Source organism: Oscarella lobularis, chromosome 5 (genome assembly GCF_947507565.1).
Source record: "Oscarella lobularis chromosome 5, ooOscLobu1.1, whole genome shotgun sequence".
Classification (NCBI taxonomy): domain Eukaryota; kingdom Metazoa; phylum Porifera; class Homoscleromorpha; order Homosclerophorida; family Oscarellidae; genus Oscarella; species Oscarella lobularis.
Window position 1 is genome coordinate 108,923 of NC_089179.1, and position 24,642 is coordinate 133,564.

General features: G+C 50.1%; 6 protein-coding genes across 14 annotated transcripts; 2 read left to right on the top strand and 4 right to left on the bottom strand.

The window, feature by feature from the left end:
- Window positions 1-65: 65 nt before the first annotated feature.
- On the top strand, window positions 66-2,341 carry LOC136187206 (uncharacterized). 2 transcript variants are annotated; one of them, XM_065974755.1, is made up of 3 exons: window positions 66-391; window positions 448-1,635; window positions 1,691-2,341. In XM_065974755.1, the coding sequence occupies exons 1-3, from the start codon at window positions 235-237 to the stop codon at window positions 2,245-2,247; spliced, it is 1,902 nt and encodes a 633-aa protein (XP_065830827.1). In that variant the 5' UTR covers window positions 66-234; the 3' UTR covers window positions 2,248-2,341. The 2 variants fall into 2 exon arrangements, with proteins under 2 accessions (XP_065830827.1, XP_065830828.1); XM_065974756.1 differs by having other exon boundaries at window positions 1,694-2,341.
- LOC136187202 (unconventional myosin-XVIIIa-like) lies at window positions 2,244-11,228 on the bottom strand. Its single transcript, XM_065974746.1, has 38 exons — window positions 10,481-11,228; window positions 10,132-10,433; window positions 9,871-10,083; window positions 9,645-9,821; window positions 9,261-9,471; window positions 9,067-9,209; window positions 8,913-9,013; window positions 8,795-8,864; window positions 8,588-8,732; window positions 8,349-8,537; window positions 8,156-8,285; window positions 7,911-8,103; window positions 7,768-7,854; window positions 7,256-7,560; window positions 7,026-7,200; window positions 6,785-6,968; window positions 6,634-6,737; window positions 6,508-6,573; window positions 6,324-6,452; window positions 6,171-6,260; window positions 6,060-6,113; window positions 5,921-6,010; window positions 5,658-5,777; window positions 5,479-5,593; window positions 5,132-5,420; window positions 4,855-5,077; window positions 4,700-4,801; window positions 4,473-4,643; window positions 4,168-4,311; window positions 4,059-4,112; window positions 3,894-4,007; window positions 3,720-3,836; window positions 3,513-3,596; window positions 3,382-3,462; window positions 3,279-3,329; window positions 3,116-3,213; window positions 2,974-3,061; window positions 2,244-2,915 (listed from the first exon to the last, which is right to left on the bottom strand). The coding sequence occupies exons 1-38, from the start codon at window positions 11,187-11,189 to the stop codon at window positions 2,439-2,441; spliced, it is 6,195 nt and encodes a 2,064-aa protein (XP_065830818.1). The 5' UTR covers window positions 11,190-11,228; the 3' UTR covers window positions 2,244-2,438.
- A 107-nt stretch (window positions 11,229-11,335) lies between these two features.
- Window positions 11,336-15,342, bottom strand: LOC136187203 (smoothelin-like). 4 transcript variants are annotated; one of them, XM_065974750.1, is made up of 12 exons: window positions 15,185-15,342; window positions 14,592-15,128; window positions 14,429-14,504; window positions 14,135-14,343; window positions 13,996-14,071; window positions 13,857-13,937; window positions 13,735-13,803; window positions 13,526-13,678; window positions 11,925-13,467; window positions 11,796-11,871; window positions 11,589-11,740; window positions 11,336-11,533 (listed from the first exon to the last, which is right to left on the bottom strand). In XM_065974750.1, exons 1-12 carry the CDS (start codon window positions 15,215-15,217, stop codon window positions 11,422-11,424), a joined length of 3,117 nt encoding a protein of 1,038 aa, XP_065830822.1. In that variant the 5' UTR covers window positions 15,218-15,342; the 3' UTR covers window positions 11,336-11,421. The 4 variants fall into 4 exon arrangements, with proteins under 4 accessions (XP_065830822.1, XP_065830820.1, XP_065830821.1 ...); XM_065974748.1 differs by having other exon boundaries at window positions 13,526-13,681; XM_065974749.1 differs by having other exon boundaries at window positions 13,735-13,806.
- Window positions 15,343-15,421: 79 nt separating this feature from the next.
- LOC136187204 (fibrosin-1-like protein) lies at window positions 15,422-20,284 on the bottom strand. Of its 3 annotated transcripts, XM_065974752.1 has the most exons (12): window positions 20,141-20,284; window positions 19,904-20,089; window positions 19,556-19,671; window positions 18,664-18,777; window positions 18,564-18,599; window positions 18,370-18,399; window positions 17,779-17,951; window positions 17,577-17,725; window positions 17,218-17,510; window positions 17,031-17,162; window positions 16,916-16,978; window positions 15,422-16,863 (listed from the first exon to the last, which is right to left on the bottom strand). In XM_065974752.1, the coding sequence occupies exons 3-12, from the start codon at window positions 19,628-19,630 to the stop codon at window positions 15,571-15,573; spliced, it is 2,358 nt and encodes a 785-aa protein (XP_065830824.1). In that variant the 5' UTR covers window positions 19,631-19,671; window positions 19,904-20,089; window positions 20,141-20,284; the 3' UTR covers window positions 15,422-15,570. The 3 variants fall into 3 exon arrangements, with proteins under 3 accessions (XP_065830824.1, XP_065830823.1, XP_065830825.1); XM_065974751.1 differs by lacking the exon at window positions 20,141-20,284 and having other exon boundaries at window positions 19,904-20,114; XM_065974753.1 differs by lacking the exons at window positions 19,556-19,671; window positions 19,904-20,089; window positions 20,141-20,284 and adding an exon at window positions 19,334-19,531.
- A 78-nt stretch (window positions 20,285-20,362) lies between these two features.
- LOC136187478 (zinc finger matrin-type protein 5-like) lies at window positions 20,363-23,690 on the bottom strand. 3 transcript variants are annotated; one of them, XR_010669911.1, is made up of 6 exons: window positions 21,421-23,690; window positions 21,301-21,360; window positions 21,156-21,212; window positions 20,888-21,108; window positions 20,658-20,810; window positions 20,363-20,568 (listed from the first exon to the last, which is right to left on the bottom strand). XR_010669911.1 is itself a non-coding variant. In XM_065975081.1 (5 exons), the coding sequence occupies exons 1-4, from the start codon at window positions 21,545-21,547 to the stop codon at window positions 20,909-20,911; spliced, it is 441 nt and encodes a 146-aa protein (XP_065831153.1). In that variant the 5' UTR covers window positions 21,548-23,690; the 3' UTR covers window positions 20,363-20,810; window positions 20,888-20,908. The 3 variants fall into 3 exon arrangements, 2 of the variants coding, with proteins under 2 accessions (XP_065831153.1, XP_065831152.1); XM_065975081.1 differs by having other exon boundaries at window positions 20,363-20,810; window positions 20,888-21,105; XM_065975080.1 differs by having other exon boundaries at window positions 20,363-20,810.
- LOC136187477 (uncharacterized) lies at window positions 22,431-23,685 on the top strand. The gene is made up of 4 exons (XM_065975079.1): window positions 22,431-22,641; window positions 22,750-22,824; window positions 22,967-23,044; window positions 23,096-23,685. Exons 1-4 carry the CDS (start codon window positions 22,464-22,466, stop codon window positions 23,533-23,535), a joined length of 771 nt encoding a protein of 256 aa, XP_065831151.1. The 5' UTR covers window positions 22,431-22,463; the 3' UTR covers window positions 23,536-23,685.
- Window positions 23,691-24,642: the final 952 nt, after the last annotated feature.

The window sequence follows — 24,642 nt, forward strand, 5'->3', positions numbered from 1 at the left end:
TTTGAAATGTTTTCAGTTGACAAAAGCGATATAGAGATTTTCAGATTTGTTCGGGGGCAGGGAATTCCCCGAATCCCGATGACAAAAATCGCTGCTTGCGTCTGCGCGAATCCTTTCAGGAAAAGCGACTGCTGTTGCTTCACGCATGCAGTATAAATTCGTCAGATCAGACGAAAGCAGCAGTATCAATCTCCAACGCCACTTTTACAAAATCGGGGGCCCTTTATAGGTTCCATGGATCATACGCGAATTGGTCGTTACTCGAGCACAGAGAGACAGTACAGCGATTACGGCGGCGGTGGCGGAGACTACTACGACGATCGACGCTACTACGGCAGCAGCGAGTCTTACCCGTACGAAGACGATGCGTACGACGTGCCACAAGTCCCAAGTAGGCATTATGGCGCATGCGTTGCATCCCGCGATGTCTTTTCTTCTGTTTTCTAGCCGAAAAACTGGAATGCGTGGCGAGTTTGGCTAGCTACTTACTGGGTAAACTCGCGCTCATGCCTCAGCATGCCGTTGAATCGGCGACTCGCTTTGCGTCCAACTGTGTCAATTGGATCGAAATTCTGACTGTTCGAATCGGAGTGCTCGATCGATCGGGGCCCGGCTACGCAATCTGGGCCGACGAAGTGAGGAAAATGAAGCATCATTTCACCACGCATCCGCGTCCCACAATGAGCGCCGCAACGCAAAGAAACTTACTCATCGTAGGCCAGCACATCTTAGACGAAATTCGTCAGATGGGAAAGTCCGATTTGACGGCCGTTTTTCACGCCGGCTATCTGGCGACAAAACTCATCTTGAACATATCGCAAACGTCGACGTTTGAACACGACGACGGTACCGTTTTTCTTAGCGTCATCAACGATTTGCCCTTTGAACGAATCACGACACATTTCAAGGAATACCTGGAAACTGTTCGAGATACGTTGCTCCAGACTCTTGAAGGCGAACGCGGAATGCCCATTGGGCACACGTTGATCAACCTCTTGATCTACATCGCCGCTAAATTTGACAATAACATTAAAGCAGCGAAATCGTCGACGCCGTCTCAATCGAAAGCGACTGTCGGCGCCAAGCGTCCTGCACGAAAAAACAAGAAACAGGGAATTGTTCATATGAAACCGGGCGTCTATATGATCCAAGAAGTGTCGCCAGACGACATGCAGGCAACGGGAAAACCTCGTGTCATTGATCTTCGTCCTCCTGAAGGAAAGACGACAACTGAAAAAGCAAATTCCAGTGCCGCTACCGCCACAGCCGCCGCCGTCTCATCCGAATCGGATTCGACGAAGGCGGCCAAAGCGTCCGATCTCGGCCTATCAGAGGACGAATATTCGCGGTGTTTAGAAGAGGCAATGACGTTTGAAGATCGAAAAGCGCGACAGCAAATTCAAGGTAAGGGAGGAGACTCTTCAACAGCGATGACCTATAGTGATCCAACCGGTGGTGGTGGTGGTGGCAAGAAAATGCAGTACATGGTTTTCTTCTACGGCGCAGGCGGCGGCGCACGGCGTTCACAGTCTGTTGAAAGAGAAGAACGATTCACTGAATTGCCGTCTGACAACGAATCTATTACCAAACCGCCTTCAGTCAGCAAAAAACCAGAAAAAGATGACGTAGAAGAAGGTAAACTTTCTTATATTGAGCGAATCGCGTGCTTACTTACCTCGTCCTTTAAAAGTAGCGAGTCAAAAGCTAGCGCGACTTGAAGACGACGTCAAAGCGAAACATGATCTATACAAAGAACGTCGTCAAGTGTACGACGCCTTGCTCGCCGACATTCAGCAACTCCAAGCGGCGACGAAAGAAACGGACGCGGAAGTCATCAAAAACGCGCTGGAAGTCGAAATCGCGGCGAAATCGCGCGAAGCCAACGACATGTACGACGAACTCATCATGTCGGAAGACCAATACGTCAAAGCGCGAGACGATCTCGCCGCCGAGACGGCGACGGAGACTCTGCATTTGATCGACGATCTCGATAGGGAGACGACGTACGCGTGCCTGCTTCGAAACTTGGAGCGGATGCGAGATCGTCCCGATAAACTTCATTTGATGTTGAAACGACACGTGGATATTCTCGCGTCGGAGACGATGAGCGAATTGGCGGAGAAATTGAATCTAACGGCAACGGATAGAGAAGCGCGGGTGCAGGAAATTCGAGAGAGACATCAAATCACTTACGAAGATGACGAAGACGACGAAGACGACATCGTTCGGGATGACGAAGTTGATTAAAATATTAAAAATCCTCCATTTTTCTTTCGTACTTTCGAAAACAGTTGCCTTTCGTGTAGTTCTCAGAAAAAGAAACTCGGTTAGATACGTAACAGGTAACCCACCCCCCAAAAAAATTAGTCTTTCAGACGAAGGAACACCCACAAAATACCTGAAGGAAAGTTCAAACCTTTTAATTCCTATTATTATTCTTAGAGAAACGTCGCTCCCTTGGGCGATCCCGGCTGACTTCCGTCCGATTCAAACCACGGTTTGTCGTCATCCAAATGATCCGGCGGCGGCAGTCGCCTTTCCTCCTTCCATCGCCGCAGCGTCTTAGGCGTAATATTCTCGAAATCGCCGACGTCGGCGATGCGATGCTGACCCCCCACGTCATCATCGTCGCTTTCTTCGTCTTCCGGCAACGTTCTCAACTGCCTATGTCGACTAGAGGCGACGGGAGCGCCGTACGATTTCGACGGCGTCCACTTTCGACGTTCGATGCGCCCGTCGTCGGGAGAATCGTCGGAGTCGTCGCCGCCGTCGACGTCATCGTCGTCGTCGTCCAATCTGTCGTCATCGTCGCTCACCTGCAACGCCGAACGCAGATCTTGAATTCGCTTGTTCGCGCGTTCTAATTCCTTTTGGAGTGACGAATAGTTGGACTCTATTCCTTCGTACTCCGTTTTCTATTCATCCAGAGATTCATTATTAAAAAAAAAAACAACAAAACGGTTTTCCTCTCACCATGTTTTTCCACTTTCTATTCGCCTCCTGCTCTTTTCGCTCCGCGTCAGCGAGCTCCTCTTTCAAATCTCTCGCTTGTTTATTGGCACTGTTGCATCGAGATTCGAATTTCGCCGGCCGAAAAACAATTATTCTTTTTTACCGTCTGAGAACGTCTCCTTGAACGCCGTCTCCGCGTCCGAGCGCCTCTTTTTCTTCCGTAAGTCGTCTCACCGACTCCTTGAGACGTCGCGACTGAACCTGAAACGATAAAAACGACGCGTTATTATACGAAAAACGTAGTAGCCTGCCATAAATCAACCGACTTCAAGTCGATGTTTCGCCGACTGTTCTAATTCGAGTTTCTCTTGAAGTTCCTACGCAACACGTCCAGCTAATTGTACCGCGAATCGATCGGATAGAACGTACCTTGACTTCCATCGTTGATGTTCGAGAATGGACGACGGATTGACGTTGCATTTGCTCTAGACGCTGATTCAAATCCTCGACCTACGCGACATTTCATTCATCAATTCTCTCGCGCTTCGTTCTGCACGTACTTCGTGCTTTAGAGACAAATTCTCCGATTCCAACCGATCAACATCTTCATTCGCTTTGGAGACATCGGCTTGAAATGACGTCACCTTGAAGAAAAAGCAAATTTCGCGTGGATAACCCCAGCGACGTAAGACAACGTAACGCAAGGGGAGAGTGATGTCACAAAGGCAAGTGACCAATCACGAGAAAGCTTACGTTACGTCACGCACCTGCTGTAAAGTGCTCTTCTGCTTCGTGACCAGCTCTTCGTAGGCTTCTTGATCGTCTTCAAGTTTCGATTCCAAGTCGCGTTTTTCCCGACCCAGTTCAAGACTCCTCTTTTCCGCCTAGTTCACGCGTACATGGAGGAAAAAATGACGTCACACTAACTCGCGCCTCCTTACGCTCTCCTTGTCTCTCGAAAGACTTTCAATCTGCATCTGCTTTTCGTCTAATTCCATTTCTAATTTACGTTTTGATCGATTCGCGTGTTCAAGTTCGTCCTGAACATCGTCCAGCTACGCAACCAAAAATCAAAAAAATGCGATTTTTTTCCTTTTCGTACGCACCTCGTGTCTCAGCGCTTTTACGCCCTTTCCCCCACTAACAGCATTTCTCTCTTTCTAAGCACCCATTCCTCTCACTCTCAAACAATTCCCAGATTATTGATCGCATTACCTCAAATTGAAGCATTTCCTGATTGTCGTGAAGCAGGGCTTTCATCTTGTGCAGGGCTTTCCTGAGACGGCGTTCCGTTTCAGGATCGCTCTGCTGCGCCCGATCCCTCAACTCGACCAGCTGAAACTCCAAGCTTCGTTTCGCCTACAGTATCATCTCCATTTAGAATTCTTTCACTATAGCGACGTAACGCAGCGCTACGTGACGTAACTCCCAAATATGGTCAAAGGAGAGAGTGATGTCACAAAGGGAAGCGACCAATCAAGAGTCACGTTACGCTGCGTTGCAGCTGAATCGATTTTTACCTTGAGAGCTGCCGATTTTTCTTCGTATTCGTGCTCAATCTGCTCTTCGAGGCCTTTCACTTTCTTCTGCAACTGCCCAATCTGTCGTTCGTGTTCTTCGTCCTTTGCATCAAGCTCGCGCCGACTGCTCTGCCCAAGTCGCTGGTTTTCCATTTCAAGACGAGTCTTAGCCTAAAAAAAAGAAGAATTCGCGCCGCTGCTATTCCTCTAGAGAGTCAATCACGCACCGATTTAAGTTGCTGAACTTCGACGGCCAAATCATCCATCTCTTCTTCGTGATCCTCCACTTTTTGCTCCGCCTCGCGTAGAGATTGCTTTAGAGCCAAAACCTAAAAGAAACACTCAAACGTCTGCCCTAGCGCCGATTCGCCGGCTCTAGCACCTCCGATTCTTCTCTCGTTCCTTGCTTAGACGCGTCTTTCAGCTCTTCTTCCAAGCGATTCAATTTTCTCTCGAGGCTCTTGATCTCGCCGTCTTTTTCTTCGAGACTACGTTCCAGTCCAGAGCGGATCGACTTTTCTCCCTCTCTTTCTCTCTCCAGTCGTTCGAGTTCGTTCGTTTCCGCCTCTAACCGATCTCTCGTCGAAGAAAGCTCGTGATCAAATCTATCAAAAAATCAATAATTTTTTATTGATTAATTAATTAATGCGCCACCCGACTTCTTTTGCTTTTTCTCCAATTCCGCGTTTCGTTCGAGCGCTCCTTCCAACTGAAGCTCAATATCAGCGCTATTTCCTTCAATTCGATTCGCTTTCAAGCGCAATGACGACAGATGATCGTTGAGCACTTCAACTTCGGCCAACGCTTCCGATAATTTCCTCTCAATCGCTTTCTTCTCTCGAACCACCGTCTCCACTTCCTCTTCCGTCTCCATTTGCCATTTTCGTCTCGCCATTTGAAACTCGACGCGAGATTTTCTATACTTCTCAAAATAGACATCAGCGCTTTCTAAAAAAAGAACAAAAGGATTCGAGAAACGAGCGTTTTCTCTCTCTTTCTCTTCTACTTTCATCCAAATCGTCTTCCGATTCAGACGCCACTCGCCCGTGACTAATCGCTCTCAAATCTTCCGTCTCTAGTTCGAGTTGATCATAAGATCGCTGCAATTTGTCGTGCTTGCTCTACGCAAAGCAACAAAGTGATCACAGTCGCGTATTTTCGCGCGCGCGCGCGCGGACGTCTCACCTGAAGATCGTTAAGCGCCTGCTCCAGTCGCATTCGCTCTACCTGCTCCGATTCTAAGATTTCGTGAGCATTACCGGAAGCAGCGTGCTCCTCGGACAACTCAGCGGACAGATGTTGGATCTAATACGCAATAATCATTGAGAAAAGAAATAGCGTCGGGTCATCGTCTTCTAGTGCGCGCGATTGTGCAGCTGCATCAACGGCTCAACTTATTAGTCGTCGTATCCCGAAGGCCAGACGTTATTTCGAACCGTTTCTCTTACCTGTTGATTCATGGAATGATTGCTTTCCTTCAGTTCGGTATTCTCCGCTTCTAGTCGACCGACGCGAGATCGCAGATCATCAAGTTCAGCCTATAGTTACAATTCTATTTCGCGGCGCAACAGATGCGAGTCTATATACCGTTTTTTGTTTGAGCTCTTCTTCCGTCCGATGAACGTCAAGAATCGGCATTACCTGCAATGACAAAGACGATTTTCCCAATAAAAAAATCAGCGTCGTCTCAGCTCACACCTTCGTCACTAATTTCCACCAAGACCAATTCTTGTACTTCAGATACATTCGAATGTTTTTCTGGAGAACCATTACGGCATTCTCCTTGCCCTGATTTCACAAGAAAATCTCATCAAAGACACGCAAAAAAATCGAAGTAATCGATCATCATACGCGAGATGACTTGAACGTTTTCCGCATCAAATAGCCACGACACTGAGCTTGAAACCCAATCAGTCGCGACTCAAACCGCGTCTCTTTCTCATTATCAAGCGAAGTCAGCGTACCAGACCGAAAAAAGATCTAAAAATGAGAAAAATTCAAACGAAAAAAAAACTAACCCGGAAACGCTCAAAACCTTGCTGACGCCCAGCCTGTAAGAACTCTTCTCCAAATCAACGTGCTGCATCAATTTTTCAACAGTCTTTAGGGGAACACAATTCATAGGTTTTTTTAATTAATTAAAAAAAAGTTGTAGGCTTACTTCTCTGCGATTCACCACACTGTCGTCCGTCACTCTCTCTTCAGGAGGCGCGAGCAAATTAAACCGCCAAACAAAATCGCCAAAAGGCAAATTTTCAGGAAAACCTATACCAACAATAATAATTATTCATCCCCCAATTGAATTGATTGACCTTGTCGGTAAATTCTCAGTGCGTTCAACAATTCGACTCTTCTCAACTGATTTCGAACGAACGGAATGTCCATCACGCTGTCCTTTGCTCGCTTGAGCGAGGCGGAACGCGAGGACTTATTCTGAGGCAATACACAGAAAATAAACGTCTGTTTCGTTCGCCTCAAAGTATCCATCAAAACATCCTAATAGAGAAAAAGAAATTGATTTTGAAATTAATTAATCTCCCTACGACGTCATACCAATTTGAATTTCGTTTGGAGACTGACCGAATGGCGTTTGACTCCCGCACTTCCGGGTGTTCTTTTAATTGGACGCTGTTTGAATAGCATGAGACGGTCTGGCGTGAGCGAATTGGATCGTTTAGACATGCTGTTCTGATGACGACGAAATGACGTCAAAGCGGCAATGGGACCCCTAAAAGAAAAAAATTCTATATCCATATATAGAGGAGGGGAAACTATATACTCACTTTGTTGCTTCTGAAACCAAGGCTATAGCGGCGCGCGTGGCCGGATGCTCTCGCGCGCGTTTCAACCAATTATCCGCATTGTAGCGAACCGGTAGAGTCTTCTGACAGTGCATGAGCACGAAAGCCTTCACTTTGGGAAAGACTTTCACGAGCGGTTTCCCGCGAAAAATGTCGTCGGAACGAGAGTGAAATTGGAGGCGTTCGAGAAACGATTCGGTCGTCGCCGTGGGAAAGATTGCCTCCTCGTCGAGAATGTAGAGCAGGCCCTTATTATCGGTTCCTCGCGCGTCGGACATCGCGCTCCTCTATAAGGAAGCATTTTTAGACGTGGCGACGCAACGTAAGGTAACGTAAGAACTCTTGTCTTGTGATTGGTCACTGGCCTTTGTGACATCACTTGACCATATTTGGCAGTTACGTTACGCTTACGTCGCCAGTGTGTTTTGGAAGTGCTTTACGTCAATTGGGTGTGCTTGACGTGCGAGAGGCTCTATCACTTTTTCTATTCTTACCATAGACGTTTGACCCATTCGATCGATGAGACTGATTACAGACAACGGACTTTGAGGCATCGTTGTAAAATTGCACTCAATATTTTCCTACATTTTACGTCATGTTTATTATATATTTTTAATTAAACTTGCGTGCCTCTCACCTGTTCGTATCGATCCTGCTCCTCGAGAAAGACGGTGTTATAGAAGAGCATGTGAAGTCGTTCCTGCGCGTAATTGTGACAAAGATCGTCGAACGAAGCGCCTTCGTTCGACCCGGCCCAACCCGGATTCTGAATACCGGGCATATCCAAAATATAAATCGTCGAAACGTGATGACTCGACGAGTGCAGAGCCCTGGGGAGAGAGACGCGAAATAATACAAGAAACTCGGACTTTCCCCACTTACCGATTGATAAGGGAAACGAGAGAAGAAAACGCTTGCTCGTAGAGTCCCATGACAAAGCCTTCCAACGCCGCCTCAGCCGACGGCATTTGCAAAAACGATCCCACGCTACTCGGAGTGCTAGTCGGCGTTCCTACAGTAGAGCAGACTCTCATCCGCCGCCGCGAAAGAGTCTGGCTCACCGCTATCTACTCACCTGGTGGCGACGGCGAGTCTCCCGCCGCCGAATTGCTCATATGAGTCAAACCGGAGAAATTTCGTCGCATTCCCGTCGGTAGGCTAAAGACGGCGTGCTGGAGTTCATCCTGCGAGCATCCGAGAAGACTCGCCGCTCTCTGAGCGGCAACGGGGTTCGAAAATCGACCGCGATCGTGGAGCCCAGCGCCTGCGACAAAAGTATCAACGGGAGAAATGAACGCGTGGATGGATTGATACCTCGGACTGCTCCAGCGAAGCCCAAGTGATAAATAGCGGCTAGTATTGCCCATATGGCCATTGCCTCTTCTTCTGATATCATGAGTTGTTCCATAGCGGCAGACGTTCTCGTCCACGCTTGTTTGAGCCAATCCAGTTCTTTGGGCTGCGTAGGGAAAAAGGGAAGAATTGAACGCGGTTTCTTTTCTGCACGGGCTCCCTACGTACGTTAACGGGAATTGTGAGAAACACGTTCTTTTCGTCTTCTTTTATAGGTACGTCCAAATGCAAGTCGCTCCTGAAAAAAAAATTACGTTCGCGCATCAATAAAGAAAATAAGTTTTACCTCAATTTTCCACTGCAGCCGCCCAGCAATTGATACAAAATGACAAAACTCAACTCGCCTTGACTTCTCTGCACAACGCGAACTTTTTCGAGAAGAGAACTCTAGATTTTTACTTATTTATTTATTTATTTATTTATTGACGCACTGTACCAACCTGAACGGAAGCGCTGACAAGTAGCCCAGAATAGTCAAAATGCAGCGAAAGAAGTCGAGTAACTCGCGTCGCGTTCTTATTGAGTCGCGTGATCGCATGCCCAAACGCTTCCAGAAGCATCTGCGCACTTTCAAGCCGATTCGCTATAGAAAAAAATAAAAAAAACAATCCTTCTCCGCTCTATATCCGTGTACCTGTGACTGGACTGGACGGCGAAGCGGCGACAGTGGCGAGATACTTTTGCAATTGCCTCGTACAATACGTCTTCCCGGAGCCACTTATCCCCATGGTGATCAACGACTGATCGTTGCGTTTCGTCAGCATGTTATTATAGGCGACTTGAGCGGCGGCGAACGCGTGCGGAGGCATGTCCTCTTTACGACATCCCCGAAACACCTGACTGATCTACAAAGGCGTAACAAGTAGCAAAAGAACGATAAAATGACTGCGTAACTAAGGCCACGACGTAACGTAACTTCCAAATATGGTCAAAGAGAACGATGATGTCACAAAGGCAGGTGACCAATCAAGAGAAGGGTTCTCTTACGTTGCGTTGCCCGGCCTTATTACTACTGTACCTTGTCTGAATAGATTGGCATTGCGCTTCCCGGATTGATGATGACCATGTGAGGTCCGGCATGAGTATGAATGAGTCCATTTCCCAATCGCTGTCTCAGCGTGTGAAGAATGCTTGATTCATTCAAATAGAACAGCGAAGCCAGATCTTCGGCCAAGTTGAACGTTGGCGGATTTGCCTACAAGAAAAGCGTCCGGGGATTTCTCTTTTTGTATTTTATTATTTACTTTCTCCAAATATTCGCCGTCGACAATTTGCATCGCATTTCCAATTTGAATTTTACATTTTTCGTCCAAATCGAATCCCCCGGACGGCGTTCGATTCATTCCCAACTTATTCTCCTTGACAACATTCGCCGCGCTGAATCCCTCCTGATGAACGAGCCAAAGTTTCTCTGCCTGACCTCGCGACGCCTCCGAATCCAAATCCTCGCCAATCACCTAAAAAACGTCATATGTATATTATATATATATATATTATGACGTCACTTTTTTGCTTTTGACTCCAATCTTTCTCAGCGTTCCCTGACGCACTTCGATTACCTGTTTACCGGCCTCCTGTCGATACGACGACGTGACGTCGAGAACGCCGCGACGACTCAACTCGGCGAGTTCTTGCACCGAAACGACGCTGAGCGTCAAATTGGCCGTCGAACTCTTGATCAATTCGACGACGCGTCCGTGGGGCATTCCCTTGACGTTCTGCCCGTTGACGGCGAGAAGACGATCGCCCGACATCACCCCCGTATGAACGCCTTCCTTCGGTTCGAGCAAATGAACGTCTTGGTTGCCTAAAACAACGCTAAGCGACAAAAAAAATGAAGGGGGACCCCTTTACCGGCGCCTGGCTGACGTAACGTGAATCCGAAGCCGCCCTGTTCGCGTCGTTGGATTTTTAACGTTCGCGATTCGGGCGCCGGAGCGACGATGATCGGCGGCGCGGCGCCAGCCCAGTGAAACGCCTTCTCGCGACCCGTTTCTTCGCGTAACGCCTCGCGCACTTCGTCCTCGTCCGTTCGCGGCTTCGGTGGCGCGGCTACGGCTGGCGGGGACGGGCGCGCGGCGGACGACGAACGAGCGGCGACGTGCGACGGGATTTCGCCACTCGATCGACGATCGAGTGGTCGATCGAGAGATCCGAGTAGAAGTGGACTCGACGTCGAATCGAGATGGAGACTTAGGGGACGCGATTCGCGTTTGCCGACGCCGCCGCCGCCGCGCGGCGATGAAGAGAATTGTGACGACGTAGTGCTCGCTTGAGAATTCGTTCTGTTCGTCGAACGAAGGAATGCGGCGGCGGAATTTGGCGATCCGCTGCTTCCACTGCCGCCGCCGATAGTCGTATTCGAACGTTTGACGTTCGAGGAGGTCGGCGATGACGCTGCGGCGGCCGACGGTAGGAAACTCGGGCGTGAAGGTGGTGGAACGGCTGCTGTCGTGTTTGTTCGCCATCTGGACGCCGCGCCCGAGATGTCTTCGCTGCTCACGCTTTCCTGGATTCCCAGGTTGCTTTTTTTCTCCCGCTTTTTCTTCTTGAATAGACGCATTCTGTGTTTTGCTTGCGTCGATCGCTAGTTTCGGGAACTAACCGTTTGTAGTTCTGCATGACGTCACGTTGATATCCCGGTAGCGCTGACACACGCCCAAGCGGAAGTTACCTTTTCACCCCTGAGGGTCATCTCCCCCACACAGATAACGACATAGAAGACTAAATTAGTATGTCACAAACACAACACGACACCAAACAAAGAAGTCTACTTATAGTCACAATCTATGCTACTACTTGAAGAAATGATATATAGATGACAAATAGGTCATTACGCTTCGTGGGTCAGGATGAGAGGTTGCAACAAAATCGTCAACATCTAGCATGTCTCCAACGCCAGCTTCCCTAAAAAAATACACAGTTATCAAATCATAAATAAAACGCGTCAGAGTTCACTTACGTGAAAGTGGTAAAAGCCAACTCAAAGTTTCGACGTCTGTCCTCTTTTGTCAGTTCGTCAAAGGGAACTTCTTCGGGAAAGTACGTGTGTGCCAAGGCACAGAAAGCCAAACCGTCCGAAAACGACTTGCTGAAATCATTCACTTCAACGTTCTACACGAATTTCACCACTACTCATTGCAGTCAAACAAATTGCCACTGTACTCACCTCATAATATCTGCACTTGCTCTTGACCCAGGTCAGAAGCTGTTGTTGGCCAGAGTCTTTTTTCGAAAGAGACGGTCTAAGAAAAACATGTATTTAATTAATTATTGATTTCTTTGTTGTGGCTCTCACTTGGGCCCTGATTCCGATCCCGCATTCAACGAACTCTTGAACCTTTCCCTCTTCTCCCTTTCCTCCTGCTCCTGCTTCTTTCTCGCTTCCAGTCGAGCCTTTCTGCGCGCACCATAATCGACGGGAGAATCCGTTCTCGTCGACGACGCTGCCGACGTCCCTTCGTCATTTACGGCTTCGCCTCGATGCCGAGCAGCCCTCCTCTCCTGCCGTCGTCTTCGCCTTTCTTCATACGTTTCACCTTCGCTGGCGGCAGCGGCGCTACCATTGGTCGTTGCCGTACTAGAAACTTCTTTCGCTGTTTCCGGTACATCTTCTTTATCTGCAACGGGCGCAGGAGTGGCAGCGGCAACAGCGCTATCATCTGCAGCATGCTTTTCCGTTGTCTTGGCAACTCGCTTCACAACCTTTTTCTTCACGACCTTCTTGACAACAATCGTCTTCGTTTTTTTCTTAACCCCGTCAACCGACGACGCGGACGACGGCCGACTGCCCTTTCCCGCGTCCAATTTTCCCGCCAGCAATTCCTTTGCAGCTGGCGCCACCGCCGCCTCTTCGCTCTTTGGGGGCTCGCTAGCACGTTCCTCGTCCGGTGAAGGATCGTGCACGTCGACTACAGGAACACTGACAGGCGACTGCTCTTTCCTCTCTTCGCCTCTCCCATCAACATCAGCAGCAGCAGCAGGAACGTCACGATTTTCTTCCACAGGCGTTGCACTCTTTTCTCTGTCCACCACTGCAGGAGACGCTTCCTTCACTGCTTCATTCCTATCTGTCGCTTCTTCCGCGTCCCCTGCATCGTCTTCCTCTTCCTCAGCAGCCTTTCTCACCTCCTCTTCCGCCTCCTCTTCCTTCCGAACGGGCGTCGATTCGCGCGACGGCGATCGCGAACGTTTTTTGTTCGACGGCGTCAATCTACGCGGCGAAGTCGATCTGCGCGGCGAAGTCGATCTGCGCTCGACGTGCAAAGACGCGGTCGTCGTCAGCGTCGTCGCTGCGGCGACGTCTTTCTGCGGTTGATCTTGACTTTTCGCTTTTCGCACGCCAAACGATCGTTCCGCCGACGATCTTTCCGTCGATGACCTCGATCTCCCACTCCCCTCCTCATCAGACTCGCGATTCTTTCTCAGGTGAGACCGAAAATCGACTTTTCCCCCTGCATCGGCGGCACGCTTCCCGACGCTTTCGCTCGGACCCCCGACCTTTTTCTTCAAAGCCGATCTATAATCCGGAGACGGAGCTGCTTTGCCGGACTCTCCTCCTCCACCGCCGCCTCTTTTCTTCAAAACGTTTCGAAAGTCGAGCTGAACGGGCCCCGTCGCCGTCTGTCGCGTGGCAACAGCGGCCTTATCATCGCTTCTCTTTTTCCGAAGTAAACCCCGAAAGTCTCCGCTGTCCGCACCGGCTTCTTTTTCCTTGGGCACGATCGGTCTGCCGGGGCGCGGCTTCGTCGCCACCGCCGGCGGCGGCGGTTTCAATTCCACCCCAATCGCTCCGTGCATTCGTACGCCTCCGAAAGGAGGCCGCTTCTTTGCACTATCATCTAAAAAAAGACGACGAGAAATCTAAAAGTGGAAACAAAAATAATATGAAGTTCTCACCGGAATCCTGAGCGGGAGGCGGCGAAGTCGGCGTTGATTCCTTCTCCGAGGGGGTCGTCGCCTTTTCGGATTGAGAACGCGTTTCCTCCTCCTCCTCTTCCTCTTCTTCTTCTTCTTCTTCTTCTTCAACGTCACCGCCTCCTCCTCCTCCTCCTGCTAATTCATAATATATAGACTTGAGTAGTACAGTACTATAGCCTAGGACTTACTGGTTTCTTGCTCCGGGGTGGGCGATTTGGCCGTTTCCTCTTCTTCTTCTATTTCCTCTCTCTCTACTTCTACTATCCATATCTCTCAGGAATTCATTCTCACGAAAATCCCATCGCCTTACCTTCCTCGGAGATCACTTCCTGTTTTGATTCAATCGACTCTTGGGGCTCGGGTTCAGCACGACGTCTAGCCGCTGCTTTCTCTGAAAAATTTCAACTACTGAATCGTACGTGATTTTGCGTACGTGAGCGTTCGCTTACGCTCTCGATTGGCCTTCAATTCTTCCAGCTGTTTCATGTACTCGCGTCTCTTCCGGAAATCCCTGGTGGTCTTCACCTGGTATTGGGGGAACACGCGCAATCGTTCAACGTTCTCCTAAGTTCATCCTGCCACGCATACCAATTTCTCCAGCTGCGCAATATCTTCGTCTTCCGAAAAGGTTTCTTCTTCCTCTTCCTCTTTCGTCTCTTCTTCTTCTTTTTCTTCTTTTTCTTCTTCTTCCTCTTGCTGCACAACTGGCTCCTCCTTCTCTTCTTCCTCTACGATCGTCGGTTTTTCGGCAGCTGATTTCGCTCCTTTTTTGCGCGATCGCCTTCCCTTTAACTTCTCTACACGCGAAAACAAGCAAATGAAATTTATGGCGACGATCCAAAGGAGGATAAGCCCAGCCACAACATTTTACACTAGCCTTACCTTCGCGGGCTTCCTTTAGCGAATCCAATTCTTGTCTCATCTTGCGTCTCTGACGAAAATCCTTCGTCGTTTTGAGCTACGCGAAGAAAAAAGAAAATAAACGAGTGTGGGGAAGCGCGACGCGCCAGAGAACGCGCCCCTCCCTTGCCCCTCCCGTCCTCACCAGCTCTTCAACTTGTCGAATTTCTTCGTCTTCGCTCACCGCTTCGTCGTCGTCCGACTCCCCATCGACCATATCAGGCGACGCCATGTCGATTCCGCTTTCCGTGTCATTTTCGCCACGATGACCGGCGGCGGCGGCGACGGCGGCGGCGACGATCTCAGGCTTCGCGGCGGCTCGTATTGGCGCCGAAGCACTCGGACTCATCGCTCGTTCGGGGGGAGTCGTCGATTGCGGCGGCGGGGTTGGCGTCATTCGGTTGTTCTCTAGCGTTATCATCGCCTGGGTCGTTTGTGTTGGTGACGCCACCGCCGCTTCGGCCGGTGGCGTCGTTTCTTTTTGTGACGAAAGCGGCAATAGCGGTGGCGTTGGCGATTTGGCTTTGGTTGGCGACGTGGCGCCGCGGCGTGTGTAGTCGGTCGATCCGGTTTTTCGCGCTGGGATCGTTGTGCCGCCGCCGCCGCCGCCGCCGCTTTTCTGGAGAAGACGCAATTCTGCGCGAATGCGTCGTCGATCGTCGTAACTGGTTGCGCTTTGGAGCTAAAAAGATCGTCGATCGTTCGAGAGACGACGATAAAGCGCTCGATCGCTCTCACTTCGGCTCGAAGTTCGGCTTCTCTGTCGTCCATGATTGCCTGCGGTCGTGGAAACTGCTTTGCGACGAAGATACGTGTCGACTAAAACCTGTACGAGCGACGAACGCTTTTCTTAGCCTTTGTTCGCTGGTATGTGCTCGACCGGATGCCGTGACGTAACCCGGCCACCACCAATTAGCTTTCCGATCGCGTCATCGGCCGGTAAGAGGCACGAAACCGAAAAAGACTCGATGGACACCAGCTTATTCGGCTTTATTCGATTACTTGCGTGTACAACTATGCTAGACTACACCCAATTTTTCAGGCACTCAAGAAAAAGAGCTGCGCGCATACATAGATGCGTTTGCTCCGTTTTATATACGCATTACAGTACAAATAGAAAGAAATTACGATTTTTCAGTGCCTACCGCACCAGCAGCCTTTTCATCAAAATGAATCATCCTATGATGAGGTATGGAGCCAGAATGAAAGTTCATCATATGAGGTGGGGGGTGAAAAGGCATCATGCTACCATGCCCCACAGGAGGAAATCCAACAAATGGGCTTGCAGGAATGCCTAGCATGTGACCGGGCTGACTCGGACCAAACGAAGCCATTGACGGATGATAACCAAATGCGAGAGGCATAGGGCCGCCCATCAAGGCGGTGTGAGGAGGAGGAAGTCCGTGCTGCTGCTGTTGCTGATGTTGATGATGCTGATGCTGATGCTGATGATAATGGGGATGCTGCTGCTGATGCTGATGCTGATGCAGCTGTTGGGGCGATTCAGTCGTCGACCGAGGAGATTCTCGCTGTCCATTACGCTGGGGGCTTTCGCTCGGCTTCTTAGCAGGCTTCTGATCTCGCTCTGGCTTGCTGTCAGTCTTGGTAGGATAAATAGATGGCGGACTATTATTGGCAGAAAGAGCCGGTTTCGTCGTTGAAGGTGGCCTTACTGATGCGGAAACGGCGGTGGCGCTGCTGCCGCCAACAGCAGGTGGCTGACCGACAAAAGCGCCTATTCCCAAGCCGGATCCGATGCTCGGTCCCGATCCCACGTTGCTAAAGGCACTTGATCCACCCTTTCCATAATTCAGTCCGTCGAAAGGATGATGATGATGATGATGATGAGAAAAGCGAGGATCGACGTCCTGCTGAGAAATCGAACCTCCCTGACTTCCTTTTCCTACTTTTGTCTCGCTACTTCCGCCGCCGCTGACTGGTGGCAGCGGCTGCGGCGCCGCCACAGCCATCTTGTCGTCTCCTTTGGGCGAAGAGTCTTTGGGAAACGTGGCCCCTCCCCAGGCGGCGGATCCATGAAAACCGTGCCCCGCCGCCGCATCGTTTTCATTAGGTCTGGCCGCTGTGGTGCCAGACAAATGACCGGCCATTCTCATACCGCCCATGGCAAGATGGGTTCCTTCTGGTCCAACATTAGACATGAGACCAGGAATAGGATGAGACGGCGGTGGTGGAACGGGCATGAGCCCTCGACCACTCGGATCCATTCCAAATAAAGAATGATGATGAGGGTGATGAGGGATAACGCCGCTGCCGGGAAAACCGGACATCGGAAGCGCCCCTCTCCCTTGTCCAAACGCTTCAGGAGGTGGCGGCGGCGGCGGCGGCGGCGGCGGCGGCGGCATCGCACTGAGGGCCGCCGCTTCAACTTTCACCTGCATCTCTTTCTCGACGTGCATCTAAGACAAACAGTTGACATAATTTATTGCGTTCCTATTTGCGTGCCATTGCCTTCATCATCTTGAATATTTTCCACGCAATGCGACCATGGGCAGAACACCATTTAGCCGGCTTCTGCAATTAAACATAGATAGAAGAAGGGCGCCAGCGCTCCTAATTCAACTACCTTCGGTTGAAAAGCGCTCGATCCACTCCCGCCAATGACGGTGGCACCGCCGCCGCCGCCGCCGTCATTACTGCTCGTCGTCTTGGCGGCCCCACCTGAACCGATCCCCCCGTAAGGCATAGTCAATTGATGCTGACAACAAAAACGTTTTTCAAAGTGCACACACAAAATAGTGGCCTTATCATACCAGGTGGTCCGAACCGCCGGCGACTGGTGGTCCATAAGAAGGTCCGCTGATCGCGCTCCCGCCGGCAACGGCAGCCGCCGCCGCTGCAGATGGAGGAGCCAAAGAGAACTGGTGTTGATGCTGGTGAAGATGTTGATGCTCGTGGTGATGTTGATGCTGATGTTGAATGTTCGCTTGAAGCATGCCCTTCTGCTGCTGCTCGAGTAATTGAGCGGGAAGCACGCCAAGGTGCTGCATTCGCTGGGCTTGGGCAAGATATGCACTAGCCATTTCCGCAGTCAGCGACTCCGGATCTGAGGGAGGGAGACCGCACGAAACCATAGAAAATAGACAAAAGAGACACTAATGAGAATTCTTACGGGGCGGATAAATCATGGAATGAGGAGCTGCTGCTCTTGTCTTGTCCCATTCAAGTGGCGGTGAAGTGGGTTGTTTCTGCTGTTGCTGCTGCTGGCTCGGGGGAGCAGGCGCCTTTGACGGAGCTCCGACAGGACCAGAAGCCACGAGACTGCGAAAAAACCAATTTATTCAATAGATTGAGCGTGTGTATTATTTTTCTACGTTGGCTTTGTTGTCGTTGGTGATGAATGCGTAGTCGCCGCCGCCGCAGCAGCCGCAGCCGCCGCTTGCCGCTGCAAGTTCGATCGCTCTTTGGCGGCCACTTTGAACAAATCGTTCAAATCGCCTTTACCAAGGCGGATTTTCCGTTGGGGTCCAACATCCGCGTCGACTCGCTGTGTAGAATCAATCGATTAATTAATCGCGAAATCAAAGGTCTCCTTCTCTCGTACTGCGTCACTAATACATCGACCTTCTCGCCAGTACTTTACCATCGTTAGGGGGAGGAAGAGGACAGACAAAAATATCAGATATCGATCACTACATCCTTGGGTTTACTAAATTGTGGGGAGGAGAGTTCACAGAGGTATTTCCTGCGCGCGGAGAAAACCGCGGGGCGGGGGCCGGACGCTTTCGTTTGTGCATTGGGGCGTCCGACCGCAAATTGCGTACAGAACGAGCCCATGGATCTATTATCGTTGGAAGAGACAAAAATAACAGGGATCGTGTAATTCGTTTAGGAATTTTAGTCTGGGCACATTATCAGGGAGAAGAGGCGAGAAGAATAACGTCGATGTAAGTTCTTCAGCTCACCTTGGCGTCGCTTTCGCTTTCGCTGTCACACTGCAATAGAGAAAGACAAGACTGAGATTAGCTAAACAATCAGGGCTGCCGGCCAGGAAGCGCCTATAATCAAATGCGTATCGCGGCTCATCTATTGAAGTCTGCTGCTTCTAATGCAATCGATCTCCCTCCGTTTACGTTAGGAAATCCACTTTCGCACTCACCAGATAGCCGCGATCCGATTCGGGCGACGTTGACGTCTAGAAGAGAAAAGAACAAAGTGCTGAAGGACCCCCTTATGGGAGATCGAACTTTTTTTTCTACCTCGTTATGAATGGAAGCCTTCTTCATTGCCCCTTTTTTAATCGTTCGTCGAACGTCGTCGTCGCAACCGCCTTCCTTGGAATCGGATCGTCGACGATACTTCGTCGCGCTTTTCTGCACGAAAGAACAACAATGCCGCCATTGAATCATCATAAAAATATTGGAACTAAATATTAGGAAGCCCGCCCCGCTCGCCTGCCGACAAAGCGAGACCACCACTGTATGGACGGCCCTATGCAACGCCAAAGATTATTTCTGTCAACTTGCCGCCGGCTATACGAGCTGCACACGAGCACTATTCTCTCGTCTAAGACATGTATAGCTAAACGCGAAGCCAAGGGGCGACTTTCGCGTTCGGTTTGGCACCTAGCAAAACGATCGCCTTCTGGACGTACAAAGTGTTTATATTTACACCTGCTTGTACGTTGTGACTAATCGAATCGGTCATCGCGATAAGACTTCGAAGTGGAAATATAAAAAACGATACCGAATTCGGTTCGGCGGGTCTTCGAAGCTGCTCAAAAACGATTGGGACGCCAACGAATTATCGACTCGCACGGGATCCGGTCACTTCGTAGGGGCGGTTTGCGATCGCGTTCGCGAGTCGCGTGCAATCAGGGCCCCCGCACTCCTACACACCGTGCATGTACACCGCCCGAGATAATCGCACCGATAAGAGAGAAAACGACGGCTAGGATGTGGTCACCAATTCCGCAGCAGGGGTGTATCCAACACAGACGGTCAACCAGGATACGCGATTCGCTCTCTCTCGCACGCATTCTCGGCATCTCGCGACAGGCTCGCAATTAGCACTCGACGCGCCACCGATTTAGCGTCAGACGTCGACAGGGCGACGAAAAACGACCCCCCCTTACGTGTACTCGTTTTTTACCTTCTCCTTCGTCGACGCGCGTTTTCGTTTGAGTCCCGTCGAAGCGACGACGAGATCGTCGCCTTTCTTTAGCATGATCGCCCTTTGGGAGACGAAGAAGCGAGAGGGTCGCGAGCCTGGAAATGACAGATGAGGTCAGAGCACTCTCTTCGGGCTACCGTCAACCGCGACTGTGTACGCGCACAGGACAAGAACAAATGATCGATCCAGCTGGCGATAATCGAGTTAAGATAATGAATAATTGCCATTAGTGTACGACGGCCCATTTTGGGAGGACCGAAGACGATCAGAACGCGAGTAGATCATAAGGTAGACGCCGAAGTGCGGTCGCATTCGACGAACGCTTACCCCAATGCAGTTTTCGTTGGCCTTTCGTTCTTGTCGGCTGCCAAATCGATCGTGTTTTTCCAGACACAACACCTATCCGACTACCGGAATGCCTACGACCGACGCTTATCGTTGGCACGTTGTCGTGTAACGACGAAGCGCGATACCCCCCTCTCGTCGCCGCAGGGGCCAAATTGTACGTGCCTCCTAAACGCATGGCTCTCTACGCTAATACGCACAGGACGAGACTAAGCTTACACTGTAGACGTCCGCCGCCAACTAAAAACGTGCTCCCCTGCTGCTAACTCAATTGGCAAATAAAAAAGTGCTCCTACCGTTCTCGTTCGCGGCGACTTTTGACTGGCAACATTGCGATTTCGTCGATGCCGCTGTCGCCGCGCGGCCGAATCGCAATTAATCGATCAGCTATTGTTGAATTATATAGGCGCAGCCCCCCGCCTGCCCGCCCGCCCGCCCGCCGCCACCGCGCCTTTCGCCGAAATCGCTTCGGATTAGAGTGCTCCGACTGGCGTCTGTTTAGTGTTTGCAGATTGCAAAATGAGTGGAAATGAGACGAGTCACGCGCTCGGCAAGTTGCCGGGAGCTGTCGTCGCTCACGCAGTTAGTTAGGACTCCCAGCCCGCCTTGCTGACACTCGATCCGGATAATAGGACGTTAGGCCTAAACTAGAATACCGATAAGATTTCGCTTTTCACTATGCGTGTGCGACGTAATTAGATAAGGCGAGAGAAGGCTGTGAGCTCGTGTTCGATACCTGTCGACTCGTCGACGTAGAGAACAAGGTCGAACGAGTTTTGCAATGCTCGCTTTACGGTTCAAGTCAGCGACGAATCGACGACGAACGGCGGCGCCGCTGTAGCCGAGAAACCTCCGCGGCTCGCAAAGAATGCTTGGGCGTAGGAACGCTCTAATCGAATTGGATCGATAGTTAGTAGAGTCGCGTGCAAAGCGTTTCGCTTCCGCTCGACGCACGTGCGCAAATACCTCGAACAATTTTCTAACTAATTAATAGCCCCAGTCCAAAGGATGAGCGGCGTTATTCTCCGAAACGGGTATTAGAGATGGGGGCAGGTGTTCGCTGGATGGTAGGCCCGGCGGAAGTTGCTTGGTCGTTTTTTCGGCCGCATAATTGACAGGTTCCTGTCTTTTCTGCGCCCACAACGCCAGCCAGTCTTTCACACTGACGTCATTTCTCTCCCTATCTGCTGCAACAAAAATGAGAAAAATAAACCACTAGATACATGATTCATACTTGGAACAAATACGTGAACATGAGCAAACTTGCACCTGGAGCCATACGGACAAATTCCTATACAAAAACAACGTGCATTCGCAACGAGGCGGCAGCGGTGGTGGTGGCGGCGGTGGTGGTGGCGGCGGCGGTGGCGGCGAGGCACCTGTTCGTTGAAAATGCTTGCAAATGTTCCGATCCGTTGTAGTTGCTTGCGCTAACGAAGCTGCAAGCAAAGCAGCCGCATTCAAATGACGTCGTGGCGGTAGACACACCGCTTCTTTACCTTCGACTGCATCATAATGCTGCTTTTTTAACCTTTGGTGATGGAGGCCGTTTAGGTGCTTCCATCGTGCCGACGGCGTATCGATAAACGATTTTTGGCAGTAGTCGCAGTAGTAGCGCTTTCCCATCGCCGAGAATAACGACAGAACGAGTGGGCAAAAAAACTCGCGCGCGCTAGGTACAGCCCGTGGGTGGCCCGTGCGTGCCCGCCTGGTCTTCTAGAAGACTTTTAGCTTGATTTGTGTCCGATACATAAAAAATGCGCGTGCATGATCCGATTCGGTCACGTCTTCGGTTCTGTCATGCAAACTGGCACAAGAAATGGATGTCTGTAGCAAATGAATTCAATACAAATGCAAACGCTCCTGCATGCTAACAGTTTTGAATCTCGAAGAATGTGCATTAAGTCTCGGCGCGTTTAGGGCTTCAACTTTTCTTAGCACAATGGCCGACCTGCTCTTTAGCCCGGAGCAATGTTTATTCACAAAACTCCACGGACCACATCCAGTGGAAATTCCCTCTAGGGTCGTGTGATGCGCTACCGCAAGAAAGCAAGACGACCAGTTGCTACTGCGACTCTACCTGTGGTACAGTATCTCGCTCTTTGGCCTGATTGTCATTAAAAAGCCCTATCAGTTGTATAGTCATTTAGATGCATGAATTTTCGAGGCAGCTGTTCTCTGTAATGACTCTCTGCCTTCTTCATGCAAGTCATTAGTCAGTCAGTCAGTTGTAGGGATGTGCCACACAATATTATATCTATCTCAACTGAGCCGTCTAGGTCCCCCGCTAACCGCCGAATCTAATACTTGCTTGTCTGTGTCTCTTCAATGGCTCTAATTTTTGATGCGGTTTCCAAAACGACGCGGAAGATAGAGAAAGCATTTGTTTTCCTTGAATCTGATTAGAGTACGTTCAATTAAAGTCCAGGATGTCAAACACATTACTAATTCAGGGGGGAAGCATATATAAGGTCAAGGAAAACGGTCAGAGGATCAGTCAGATTCTAAACTCCAGCAGCACCGACAACCGTCCACTGAAGCAATGGCCTGCTACTACACAAGACCTCTCTGCATCCTAGCCGTCGTCTTTCTCCTGCTAGCTGACTGCAACGCTCTACCGGTTGTGCGCAAGACTGTCGTCGTTCTTGACGCCAGTGGCTCGTTACCAAAACAAAGACCGAGCAAACAATCTCCATATGACTACAAAACTAACTCGACCGGTACGTTGGGGAAATCTGTGCCAGGCACGGTCGGATCAAACATAGATGACATCCGCTCGTTCCTGGAATCTATGCTCGTCTCATCCCCGCCGCTTTCCTCTATTTTAGGAGCAGAAACTAAGCCTAATTCAAGTAACACAGACGAGAACTCGACTAGAAACGAAAACAAGGAAGAGTGCGGAGGTAAAGCAGACTTATTGAAGCTCTCCCAAGGCGCACCCGCCGAGCTACTATGGGACAAATATATTGATTAGGCTCACAGCGTATCTAACAACCCAGCTTGCTCACAATCTTGACCAACTCATTAATCTACATCCTCTTTTAGCCTCCACTCCGTTACCGCTGTGCAAAGATCGCCACTTTAAAAACCTCAAGGACTATTGCGAAAGAGACCTTCATTACGGTGAGATAGTCAAGTCTATTTCCACCGAAATTTAAACCTGACTCATAACAGCCGTTGAAGCGACAGTTGTCAACGAAACATGCAGTGGATACAACATTAACATTACGCACGTGTTCTCTAAACCGAAGCAAGTCATCCTCAAGAAAAATCACACATATCACTTCATATCAAAGCTGAGCTGCAGCTTGGAATTGAACGTCTCTTACGTTATCATCGGTCACAAAAACCGACACGGAAATCTCGTATTGACAGAAAAAACGTTAATACGAAAGAAAGGGGAGGCCGATCGAAAGTTCATGAGAATGCTTAGAACGGTCGAATGCATGCTAAAGCCAAAGCCAAAGCCAAAGCCAAAGCCTACTACAAGAACAACAACGGCTCCTCCGAAGGCCGAAATTCGACCTCCTCCTATGCACGCTATCCTTGACTGGGCTAAAAAGCCGTCAGAGGACGATAAAGAGGTCTACGTCCATTACTATCGGTATGACTAATCAATGCGCAGAAGAACGGAGAACTCGGAACTACAGTAGATGCATGTAGTAAACAGACGTCATCATTTAGAGGACTAAAACTTCTAATTCGTAGTGCAGTCAGCCCTATTATTTTCAATAAACAATCAAGGAATGTGTTCGTTACTAAAACTACGAGTCTCCCCGCGGGCATTCGCGGGCATTCGACTGACTGAACCGAGACAAAAGAGCCCTCTTTTGCCTGGGTTCAGTCAATCGAATGCCCTCCCCGACAACAGCGTCGACAAACGCTTTTACCTTGGCGTTATTCTTTCGTCTGGTTCGTTCCCAACAGACACGCGTTAGACCGAACTCCTTTAGACGATGAGCGATCAAACGACCGACGTTTGTCGCCGCTGCGACGTCGCTTGTCTTGTAGAGATGGCGCGCGAGGGCGCGCTCGCGTGTCGAAGCTTCGGCGACGATCGTACCGCTTCGATGATTCACTGTAGCCGTTGTGTGTCGATTGCTTACGATTAGATTCAACCTAGAAGCACTGTCGCGATTAGAAAGGAGTCGATTTGTGCTCGTTTTCGACCTGTGGTAGTAGTCGCTCCTCGTTTTCTCCAGCGCGAAGCCGCGTTGCTTCGTTTCTAACGCCATTTGTTCGAGGTTGCGAGGATTGCGATTTTCGTGCTGTTGCTGGGCGAGTCGGCGGCTGCAGAAGGACGAGAAGAGCGTCGTTCGACGAAACGCAACGTGCGCCATTTTGAAATCAACTCTCTGAACACGTGCGAGCGAGCGAAATATGAAAGAACTGCGCCGTGCTTACTGTACTGTGTACTTGCCTTATACGAAGCGTAGATGTAGAGCCTAAAGCTTCTTTTTTCTTCTCCATCTTGGCTGCGTCACGAGCGTGAAGCGTGATTTCTATAAAATGCTGACAGGGCTTTTCTCAAACCGGTAATGAAACCGGTTTTGTTTGGCGCCTGTATTTTTTCGGACAAATCAGAGCGCTAGGTTAGCCCCACGTGACTCCGACGAACCAATGAGCGCGGTGGGCGGAGCTACACGGTTCAAAAGCGAAGAGCACACCGATTCTCCTTCAGTTGCGGCCGAGGGTGGATGCGTCGCGGAGCAATCTGCGTC